This window comes from Notothenia coriiceps, unplaced genomic scaffold (genome assembly GCF_000735185.1).
Source record: "Notothenia coriiceps isolate Sejong01 unplaced genomic scaffold, NC01 NC01_scaffold00001133, whole genome shotgun sequence".
In the NCBI taxonomy this organism is placed as follows: Eukaryota; Metazoa; Chordata; class Actinopteri; order Perciformes; family Nototheniidae; genus Notothenia; species Notothenia coriiceps.
This window is the reverse complement of record NW_011333834.1, coordinates 535-12,656: the sequence shown is the minus strand read 5'-3', so window position 1 is coordinate 12,656 and position 12,122 is coordinate 535. Positions and strand designations below refer to the sequence as shown.

Here is a 12,122-nt window from a genome sequence, read left to right as displayed (position 1 = left end):
CATGACCTGAGTACTTCTTACACCACTGCTTGTTAGCCGTTAGCATATCTTAAAACTAGCTATAGCATGCTAAGACAAAATACTATTATAAACAAAGGAGGTTGTAAAAACGGAACCACATTATGCCACTTACAGTAGGACAAAAACAAAAAATATACAGTATAGCACTATTTTACACTCTACCTTCTCTTTCTTTAGAAAAACTTCCCACAGTCAAGGTGCTGGTGATTCCGCAGCGGTTTTGTGTAATGTAAACACACTTTTTAGATACTAGAGCAGTGGTTCCCAAAGTGTGGGGCGCACCACCCCTGGGGGGCGCAGAGGCATGACAGGAGAGACCAGGAGGAAAAATGGTTATTTAAAAAAAAAAAAAAAAATCATCATTTGTAAAATTATTGATTCGAAAATAATATGATACAGTACTATTAGGTCTGGGTCTCTGTGTTTCATTAAAGCTCTGCTCTGTGTGTGTGTGGAATGAGCCATTTTGTGTGCGTGCACGAGCGAGAGAGAGAGAGCGCACCGGTACCGGAGATCGTTGTTGTTAGCTTCTGGTGCTAGCGAGCTACGCTAAATGATATAAAGAGTTTTTTCAACAACAAAGTGGAGGAGAGTCCTCTCCTGTCAGACTGAGAGGCTCAGTGAGCTCAAGGACTCTCTCAGTGTTATCTCAGTGGGTCTCAAATGTTTTGGTCACCATTAATGTAAACAATTATTTCCGAGGCACAGGTTTATAGGATCATTATAGTTATAAAAAAATAAGAGAATAAATGAAAAACAGGTATGAAATACTATTAAAAGGGTGATTTGTAAAATATCTATAGAGAAAAAGTAAATCTGTTTACAGTTCTGTTTCATATGGGTGTTGAGAGATGTATCCATAGATCTCTGAATTTTGCTCTCAAAGTGCACCAGATTGATGCTTTTAACTTCAATATTTAAAAATATATCTTCCTGGCGGAGCTTGCACCCAGACCCCCCTATGTGAGGTCCACGCACCACCTATAAAAATAGCACTTTACCCCTGCGTACACCTATATGCCTCGAGCCTTCATTGTAACAGTCACAATGTGTATTTGCGAGGGGATTGTTGCAGTAGAAATGTCCACTGTAGCGCCTGGTACATTAATGGGAAACCCTACATGTTTGAGCACCCTCTATGAAACGTCAAGCTACCCCGCACCACCCCAAAAATAAATATCTGGCGCCGCCACTGAGCCTGACTATTTGTGTTGGGGGGGCCCGATTTATTGTTTTGACAGAAAAGGTTTGTAAACCCCTGTACTAGAGCATTCTAAAACGTATCAAGGGAAACCTTCCTTAGCAACTTATGAGGCAGAAAAAGAAATGTCCGTCAAAAAACGGTATGCAAAAACTCATTTTTCGCGTAGGGGTTAGGGGTACGTGCGTTCTTATTATACATCCATGGTACGGTACTTCCATGTACAGTAGCCTACCATAAATCAATTATATAAATTCCAAGATGGCGCAGAATCCCCGACGCAACAGTGACCGAAAGCTTTCAATCAACCATGTTACAAAATAACTACATTATCTAGCCCGAAGCTTCACATGTAAGTAAGTGAGTGTATATTCCAGGTTGTACGCCTACCTTGTGACAAGCACAATAATTAAATATGTTCTTGTTTAAGGAACCTGTTTATAAATAGACTCAAAATCCTTACATTGTGAGCAAGAAATAACAAAAAGTCGTGATAAGGCTTGAGTTACGATTATTTTTGTTTTTAATTTAGGTTATGTACTAACGAGTGTACTGCCTCCTCAAGCCAAATGTCATAGTTTTGGCTTCAGTCAAGTTGTTTCATAATTCCTACATTTAACTTTTGTGTTTGTTAGTATATAACTGGTGTGTAATGAGCATTATAGCCACATGAGGCTGCTATTGCTGATTAATAATTAATTGATTAAAATAGAGCCGATTAAAAATTAATAATAAGATTGAGGATATGACGTGCTGTTGGTTAAAGTTGGTTTGTTTGAGACTTTAATGTTAACAAGCATTTTTTTTCCTGTACCTATCAGCTCAGGGCTGCACTGCTCTGCTCTGTAGCTCTAGCAGTGCCAATAACCTCGGTTTGAATGGCAAATGAATTTCACTTACAGCGTTATCATATAATCCACTAATGAATTGTGTTTACTGCGGTATACTAATCCTTGCCCAGTCGAGCAAGCAGAATGCACCTCAGTGGAGCTTGACAGTCTAACGCACTAAATAACAGACAGCTGCGTCTGAGCAGGATTAAAATACTTTGAAAAGATTGCTGATAATTTATGCAATCTTGTTTTAACAACATTTCATGAGCAAATTTGATTATATTAATCACATTAATATTAATAACAACACCAGTGCCCTTATTTTTGTAATGGGATCCAGTCCGGAATAAGTACCACCTCTCCCTTGGGTATGCCAGTTTGTTACTTAACAAACTTACTCGCCTTTACAAACGAGCTTATTCCTTCAGGGCATGACATAAATGGGAGTGGTAGACTAATTAAAACACCTCAGGGAGCAAAGAGGATGTGAGTCAGGATATGTACAGTACAGTAGCCCCAGATCCAATTAGGGTGCACTACCACTTGGCTACTGTTGCATTATTGAAGCGTGTTATGGAACAGACGGACCATGGACGATAGGGAGTGCTATTAGGACAACAGGAAAAGTTACCATGTGAGATGTCACAGCACAAAAAAACATGGGAATGACCCCAGGGTTGATATTTTCAGTAATTAAGTCTTCTTCTGAACTGGAGAGAACAAGGTTATACAAAATAGTACTTGCTCATGCAGCTTAAAGACAAATCCATCCAATCGAGTTTTGTGTGGTCTAATAACTTTAGCCCCAAGAGTACAGATAATTTCCTGTTGGGACATTATTTAGTCTGACAGGTTGCAAAAATGAGCTGATTTTACAGCATGAAATAACCTGCGCAGGCAGATTTGATTTATAGCCATCTCAAACGGCAGCATGGCCAAGTTAGAGCAAGGTACGTTTCTTTAATTGAACATCACACAACCTTTAGAATGATCAATGCAGAGTTAGGCTGCTAAAATGGAAGAAAACATGTTGTTTATAAGGCAGGAGTAACAGACCAATTAACTTTCATTACTCATTTTGAGTTATCAATTACAGCTCAGCATGCTCACAGCAAACATGTAGTAATGATACCTCTCACTGCGTGATCAATTCCTTTGATAAATTGTAATTCTACAATCCTGGCTTGTTGACCCTGAGGAGTTGGCAGCATCAATGCCTATATCCTTAATAGCAGAGTATGCGTGTGAAATGGCTTAAAATGTGCGGCAAGTGTTGCATATAAAAACAAATCAAGCAGTCAAATTAATTTGTAATCAGTGTATATGAAATTGTGGGAAGTGATTCATCTACAGTATATTACCTGAAATATTCACAGTCTCAATATACCCTTATAGTCCTTACAATTAAATGAACGGACTGTAAGTAAGGAAATAACAGCAGAGGGGACGCATACTTGTTATAAAAGATTTATTTAGAATAAAACGTAGCCATATTACACGTAGTGTGGTCAATCTATTTTACATACCTCAGGAGAAGCGACACAGTTCTGCCATGGTACGGTTCATCATGATTGGAATCATTAAAATCATCACCAACATCATCATTAGTCTACAGTCGGAGGAGGTTATAGTAGTGTTGCTCAGTCTCACAAGTTTTACAGGATAGCATATAGCACAACAACACAACGCAGTGAGGGACCAGTGCTAGAAGGCCAGTGGAAAACCAACAACAGACAACGTAATACTCGTCATCACGGGGGGCTAGCTTCAGCAGGCCACAGACCCATTCTGGTACAGTAATAGCAACTTTTATACTTGGTTTCTCCTCCTTGCAGTGTACACCAATACAGTAAGCTAAAGCTTAAAATGCTAAAACCAGGTTGATCTTGTTCTGTGAATGATTGCAATGTTTTAAACAAGTTAACAAACCACAAAAACAAAACTGTGTCAATGAGTCTGAGGTAGCAAGGCAATCATGGCTTTCCTCTGATTTCTGATCATATATCTTTAAAAAAAAAAAAAAAAAATTCTACATAATGACGGTGGGCCTCTTAAAAATCCAATTACAGAACGACCTTAGATTTAAATCTTTATTCTCCAGAATTTCTCTCTTTATACACAATCCCACTTTGATTCATCAAATCTTTTCTTTGTCTTCCACACATGGAATGACAAACTGTATAGGCACAGAAGGGGTAACGTTTACAGAACAAATCGAATTTGACACAAAGTCTGCCAGCATATCAATGCTTTAAAGGGGAACTTGACATTGAGCATGCTACATGATCAAAAACAAAACAGATGCTTTGAGTAGGTGACACAGCCTTCAAAATGATCCTCTCAGCCACTAGATGTTATTAGTTAGGAACTGTGCGTGCTCCCAAACATGGAAACCTCCTTCTACTACTACTGTGGGCTGGAGGGTACAAAGCAGTGGAATGACACACAAATGTAACAGTTTGATTCCCATTCGGGGCAGAAATCAACGAGAAAGAAACACAAATCTCAAACTGCCCTCTGAAGGAAAATAAAAATAAAAAGCATATTTTACTATACAAAGCCCCGTGTCCATGTTCTGATCTGCATATCTAAACAAATCACTGACAAATGTTAAACCAAGTTCAGGTACAATCTACAGTTCATAAAATGTACAGTTTGCATAGTACAAGACAAGGTGGTAAAAGTAGTAAAGTTGTCTGGTCCTGTGCGTCTTTGGGATTTAGGGTCAGGGGGGATTGTTTGTTTGGGAATGGTCTCCTCCCGACACTTACTGCGCACACTCACATGTCTGCACACTAACAGACGCCGAGCTCTGTTGGGACTCTCCTCACATCACCTGCGAAACAAAGAACACAAACATTTAAAATTCAAACAACACGATGTAGGTGTGCGCCTTTCAAGTAGAAAGTTAGTGCTCTTGTCTTTTTTTTGGTCGAACACGCCTCATTTCTCTTCATCAAGACATCACTGTGCAGAAATATCAGAGGTTTGAACAAAGTGATGGGGTTTGAAAGCTGGCAAATGGACTGCAGTCCCTCCAGCCAGTTACAGTCCATTAGGAGCTTGGTGTGGAGAAAAGGGAGGAGGTGGGCAGGATGACATGCAGGGGAGATTTAAAAAAACATTGCTGTCTTCTCAGTAATGGAATTAGGCATTCAAACCAATTCAACCATGTCTCTGTATGAAAACCAACTGAAAGTTTAACACACGGTGTCAAGGATAATAAGAAAAGGAAAATGTGGAAGGACGAGTAAACTTAATACCAGTCAAAAGAAACTGAGGAGATGAAGGACGTTTGGTTCAATGTATTTCTTAAGTTAACTGAATACAAAGTGGTTAGGGAGTCATAATGAACTTGACTCATTCAAATTAGAGCTGAAACCATACGTTCAAATGTAATGGCTATCAAAGAGTGAAGTAGGAACCAAAAGGGAAAAAGCCACCACTTATGGATTCATAGAAAATAAGCACTCAAACTGGCGAGTAAAGGCATTAGCTGTGTGCCAAATTGTCAAGCAGACTACAAATATGGTGAGAGAAAGGAAAGAATAGTGTGAGAGGAAAAGAGGCATAGAGGGGTGAAAAATTACAGCGGCACAAGGGTCAGTGGTAATGGCTTTTACCACACTTAAGTCCCAAAATGCACCTTGGCCTCAGACTGGGGGACTAGATGAGCAGCTAATGGTCCTCGGGAGAGATCCATTAGCTGTCTCTTTCTCACAGCCCACCAAATGTGGAGGACTGAGGCAGGTGAAGGCTACCTTGAGGCTATAGTGGCAGCAGCTGTAATTACCTTTAAAATGTAGCTCTGCTCAAAGTTCTCTCACCTTTCCCAATTACTCAAACATGTACAAATACACACAATAAAGCAGCTTCCATACAAGCTGGAAACACACGGACAGATTGATGGTACTAGTGTGTGTTTAAAGGTGTATAAGAACCTCGTCTTACCTGTGGTCTTGAGGAGAGGCTCGAGGCTGTGGGAAACAAAAAAAAGAGACAATGATTTAATACTTGAACTCCCCAGTCCTTTTCTGTTTACACTAAATGTTCTGCCTCCCACATATTCCTCGAAGCCTTGAAGCTGTGCAGTATCCAAATGCTAATAATGCCGGAGCGTCTGCCAAATTACAATGGATTCCTAACTAAAGCCCTCATAGGAGTTTTGACTCGAATGCAATTTAGAGCGAGGTGGCTCCAGCTCTCTATTTGAACATTCTTATTTCTTTTTCTTTTGATTAACATTCCTTTCAAATTCTGCTATAAAAAGTAATGAGAGTCTGAGGTTTTTCCTGATTATCTCAGATACCAAATTTAAATGATAATCAAAAGAACGTCAAGGCTCTGTTTAAAAGCTCTGTGTTTGAAAAGGCATTTCAACTAAATCAAAACCACAAAGTCAACATACAGAGGAACCTTTTTAAAAAGCACACTATATATACACCGCTCTTCATTGAAATAGAGGCAAGAACTGTTGAATTCATGACTACAGATGAGAGCACAGCTGCTCCAACTATCATTTATACATCACACACACACACACACACACACACACACACACACACACACACACACACACACACACACACACACACACACACACACACACACACACACACACACACACACACACACACACACACACACACACAGTATAATGACAGTTTGAGGCAAAAAGACAGAAATGTTTAGTGCATTCATTATTTGACAGTAATTAATTGGCAACTATTTACAGTAGATGTTTTGATTAATTTGCTTAAGTAATGTTAAAAGAAAAAGAGCCAAACATTCTCCACTTCAAGCTTTACACTTGTTAATGTGAAGCTTTTTTTCATTTTCAATTCAAATCTGAATATCTTTGAGCATTGGACTGTTGTGAGGAATAAACAAGTGACTTGACGGTGTCTTGGTGGCTCTTAGGAACTTTTGGTTGAAATAAGTTTTTTGTTCGTTATAGACATTTATAGAGAGAAAATGTACAAGGACACACTTCCCTAATTCACACATCTAGACAGTGCACATGAATTTTCCCTGCTAGGATGAAGTATTAACAGTTAAGCGGAGTGACAAGCACCACTATTTCTGCTGACCAGCGTCCTTGTGGCGAAACACAAATCTGCCTTCAGATGGAGGGAATACACGATCAAGGAGAGGAGGAGTTAGAAACTTACGACTGCATGCAGGGAAGGAGCTGTTAATCTGCTCCATTACATCTGCCAGGTTGGAGCTGCTGTTGTGGGAGTGTGGCAGCTCATCTGGAAACACACACACAAACACACACTGATTTTGACTTTTCACAGACACTTAGATAAGTCACCATAGCATTTGTAGCAAAATGGCGTAACAAGAGCAATGTTTAAGTTTCAAGTGTATAACCTGATGCTGTAAAATGTAGCTCCAGCCATAGTGCATTTAAAGGACACATCTTCAAATATCAAGATGAATGTCATTTGAGTGAGTGTTTTTGTCTGAGTATAACATTTTGAACTTGAGTGTCTCACCTGAGTTTTCAGTAAGTGGTCCTTGTTCTTGCCCAGTTGGTGAGGAAACTCCATTTACCCTCAAGTCCATATCCGGCTGAGTGGAAAAGAGAGAGATGGAGAGAAGAAAGCAAACAAGGGAAACTCCATTATTATAACATAATTAATCTGCATGGCAACCACTTGACAACTTCAAAATTAGCCGTGCTTCACAGCGCCAGGCGGAGACAAGGGAATAACAGAGGGTGGCACAATAAGACTGTTATTGTGTGCACAAAAAAATAAATAATTGAATTACACCAGGCCGCATCATCTGACAGATATAACTGTCTGTACAAATATAGAATATAGTGTGTCCACATCAAAAGCAATAATCTCAAAGTTTCCTCACTAAGGGAGGATTTGTGTATTTCCACAGGTTTCCTGTCTAACACATTTGGAAATCCTTCTCCCCTGAGGCTGAGGTTTCTGACACTGACGCAGCCGCCACAGCGAATTCAGATGACAATAAGCTAGCAATGTTTATGTTCACTTTGTTGTGGACAGGGCTTAGTCTGTGACGGATGGCCTCACTGAGCTTTGATTCATCCTGCGACCCGCTGTTGTCTGATATATGATAACAGAAATCTCCCGTGCCCTGAAATGTCGTGAATATCAATGAAAAGAGCATTTCAGACAGAGGGAAGAATTTGACACAGAGATTCAAGTGATGATCATTGCTTCATTCTTTATAACTAACATGCAAGATTTGAGTCGTGGCTGAATTGAAAAGTCTGATAAAAAGCAAACAATAAAAATGACAGTAAAAATCCCAGTTGCTCAGAAAAAAACAACAAAACTGCATCACAATCGATCAATGAGTGATTAGGGTTGTGTAAGTAAAGCGCTGTGGACAGCTGATCAATGGGTGAAAACACGCTCTGCTGCCCTGATGCACAGAAGGGAACACTTGATGTCTAGTGACATTTACGGCAGACTCCCACATTCCCTTCAGCTTTTATTCTGCAACAAACCAAATCAATGTTGCCTCGCTGCCCACCCTCGTCAGCCCTCTTCTTCTTCCCCTCCCTCATCTCCCGGTGCCCGCGGCGCTGGTAAAGGCTAACATGTTAGAAGAGTCTCCAGAGCACAGCCACTGTCTTGAGGCTCGTCTGAGAATAGCTAAGGTCAGGGCTTTGGTCCGCCTTCAGGAGTGTGAATTGAGTGTGTGCCACGAAGCTGGCTGGGTTTATTATTCTGCAGCTTGGCAGTAATGCCGCGGTTGATGGAAAGACATTTTGACATATCATCAGGACTCCGGAGACTTAAATGTCAGAAAACAGAACTTCTTGCTGAGTGTGGGGGTTAGCTTCTGCAGGTAGTTGTGCAGCTGTCTCATTAATTGAATGCATGTTTTTGTCTTTTAGAATTAGGAATCACTTGGTTCATTAATACAACAAACAGACAGGAGGTAGTTGAATGACAGGTATCTTAAAATAGCTAAAACACTTAACATATCGTTACATTACATTACATGTTAGACGCTTTTAACCAAAGCGAATTACATACTCAATACTGTGGACAATCCCCACAGGAGCAATTTGAGGTGAAGTGTCTTGCCCAGGGACACAACAACATGCTGACTGCAGTGGGGTTTGAACCTGTGACCCCCTGATCCCAACACCAAGACTCTATCCACTGCGCCACACGCCTCTAAGTGTTAATATAAGTGAAAGAAAGAAAGAAATCATAATAATCCAGTGATATAACACATGATAATCTATCACTGATATGGGCTCTATTCACCTGCCAAATAAGTACTTTCACTTTTCAAGATTTATAAAGAAGTATTTCCAGGAAACCTCTACACTAGATGGAAATCTCCAATATGGTGAAGCATGGGTGCACAAAACCCTTTTTTCTGTGAAAATGTTAATCTTCATGCATTAAAAATCTACCGAGTCACGTCAGATGCCTTCCGGCCCTCCAGCCATATTTGATGTGAGTTATTACCGAGCTTCCATAGCTCCACATCTACCAGAGAGCCAAAACCTGCTCTGTGTTTGCTCTGGCTGATTTGGCGGGATTGCTGTTTGTTTTGCTCGAGGGTTGTGCTTTTTCTCACTTGGCACAAACAGTCAAACCTCAGTGAGCAATTAGGCCACGCGTAAACAAATCTGGAAGTTATTGATAGAGGGACTGGAGACGAGCGCTGGACTCCTGGATTGAATGGTAATGATGTAATTAGGATCTAATCTGAATTTTGATGAACGGGATTTGTTATTCTAAGACACAGCAAGCTAAACCTGTAAATGTATGGGTTGGCATGCAACATAAAAACGTGCGCATGTACATATTTATGTTTTTTTTTTTTATTGGAATGACTTTAAAGGAATCCTTGAACCTAGTGTAGGCCTTTAGGGATAAGCAATGCACTCTTCAAATGAGTTTTTGCACTTTATGAGTAGCACTAAAACCACCGTAGCAGCTGGTGTGTGAGAGAGACTCTATGAACTGTGATTACTGCCCTGCTGCTGCCTCACAACACGCCTAATGAACTGAAAGGAACGCAGAGAGACTTTGTGGCCGTACAAATTCCTCTGGTCAAAATGTAAGTTTTTTTTTTTGTTTTTGAAAACCATCACTAAAATCTATACCACCAGTTCACACTCTGCAAAGAAAAATGCTATCTGTAAAAAGGCATATAAATGCAAGTGGTCTCATTGCATTTTTAAGCTAAAATACCAAGCTTTTTAAAGCTGAACAACTTGCATTTATATCACGTAATTGTGATTATACACTTCAAGTTTAAAGTCCTTTTCACTTAGTAGACTACTAACAGCATCTATGTTGGTTTTGTTTTCTAAGGACCCAAACTAACGCCATTATTCTTGCAAATTGCCTCTTCCCAGCTGCAGGTGAAATCATTTCAAAAAATCCCACTTTGCAGTTGTTAGAGACAATTCAAGAGTAAAGGCTTTTATTGTCATTCGTACGTAGCTACGGTGTAGTTATGTCTCAGGCTCCTCCAACAGTGCAACACAATAAAACAGGTGAAATACTGCAAGTAAATACAATAAAATAGAATAGAAGTAGTGCCATAAGAGGAAAGCCAATGCAACTGAGTTTGTAACATATCAGTCTAGAAATATCTGTCTTTTTGGATGGTTCCCCACATATAGCCGTTGCTGTGCAGTCACCTGGTGCAGGAGCTGTCGGAGGCGCTGCAGCTGAGACTCCAGCTGTTTGTTGTGTTCCTCCAGGATGTGCATGCGGGCCTCCAGCCGGCCCTTGTGTTGCCGCAGCAGCTTGGCCTCAGCGAGAAGATCGGCCTCATTGGGATGGGTAAAAGAACTGTCTGAATCCCAGGGGCCTCCAGCAGGGGCCCCTCGCTGGCCATGCTGCTCCTTCAGCTGCTCATACTCGCTCTGTAGGCTCCTGATAGAAGGGTCAGAAACACATCATGTTAATGTCACACTCACAGGTAAAGGGTAGTCGGGAGTAAGAAAGAAGTATTCCGATCATTTACATGAATAAAAGTAATAATACCGCACTGTCAAAAACATTCCATTCCATTTTAAAACTCCAACATTTAAGATTTTAGTTAAAAAGACATAAGTATTCACATGTATTGTTGTTAATGTAGAGATCCCCATCAGAAGCACATGGGTTTGCCTCAAGTCTTGAATTGTCTTATTTAAGAAGTAAAGAACATTTGGCAAGATGAACAGCTACAAAGAAGAGAGCATTCACGATAAAGTAGTAACAGTCTTAGCATTTTAAATAAACAAAGAAAAAATACATACATTTGAATGTTTGTATTTAAGACAGTATGTTACAACAGTATGTAAATGTACATTTATGAACATGCATCCATTTCATTTTTATTATACTATTTAATGGTCCTCTTCTAATGTTTTTAATATTATGCGTTCTTGTTTAGTAGTAAGACTTTGTAGACACGTGTAACCATCAACTTGACAGAGCTGTATTCCTGGGAGTCTTTTATAAACACATCAAAGGACTTATGTTCCTGAGAGCTGTGCTTTCATGTTATTTCTACATATCTTTGTCATGATTAATATATATACATGCTGTGCTTTTGTGTCATGCTTTAGATGCGCCGGAAGGCTTCTCTCTTCTTTGATTCTTCCTATAATTAAAACATTGTTGCAAATGAAAAGTTACTGGTAAGTGGAGTTATTTGTATTGATATCACTCAAAGGAAAGCTCCTTAATGAACAGTGGGGTGCAACGCGGAAATAACAAAGTCATGTTTACTCAAAGCTTTCGGCCTTCTTAGTTAAATCCTTTTTGAAGTGGATTTATAAACATAAAGACCCCCCCGTCCGTCCGCCCGTCCACACCAAAGCAAAACCATAAGCTGCCATATCTAACTTAAGTTGGCATTTATGAGGCTGGCACTAAAGCTCTCTCTCCTTTGTAATCAGACTTAAATCACTCCAGTCGAGCCACAGCCGGAGCAAAAACACTTCCACAACAACAATAGATGCTAGAGTGACTCCGTCTCTCCATTTACTAATCAAACCGGGGAAGGACTTGGCGTGTGAGGCCGACTGGGGGTACGGGAAGTGTTTGGATGTTTGG

The 12,122-nt window shown here is 40.1% G+C and overlaps 1 protein-coding gene across 1 annotated transcript; it reads right to left on the bottom strand.

The window, feature by feature from the left end:
- Window positions 1-3,509: 3,509 nt before the first annotated feature.
- On the bottom strand, window positions 3,510-10,952 carry LOC104959429 (utrophin-like; the record flags this gene model as incomplete). Its single annotated transcript, XM_010787326.1, has 5 exons — window positions 3,510-4,891; window positions 6,007-6,032; window positions 7,227-7,310; window positions 7,557-7,632; window positions 10,715-10,952. Coding segments are annotated over 5 exons (433 nt in total), but the record flags the coding sequence as incomplete, so codon positions are not given.
- Window positions 10,953-12,122: the final 1,170 nt, after the last annotated feature.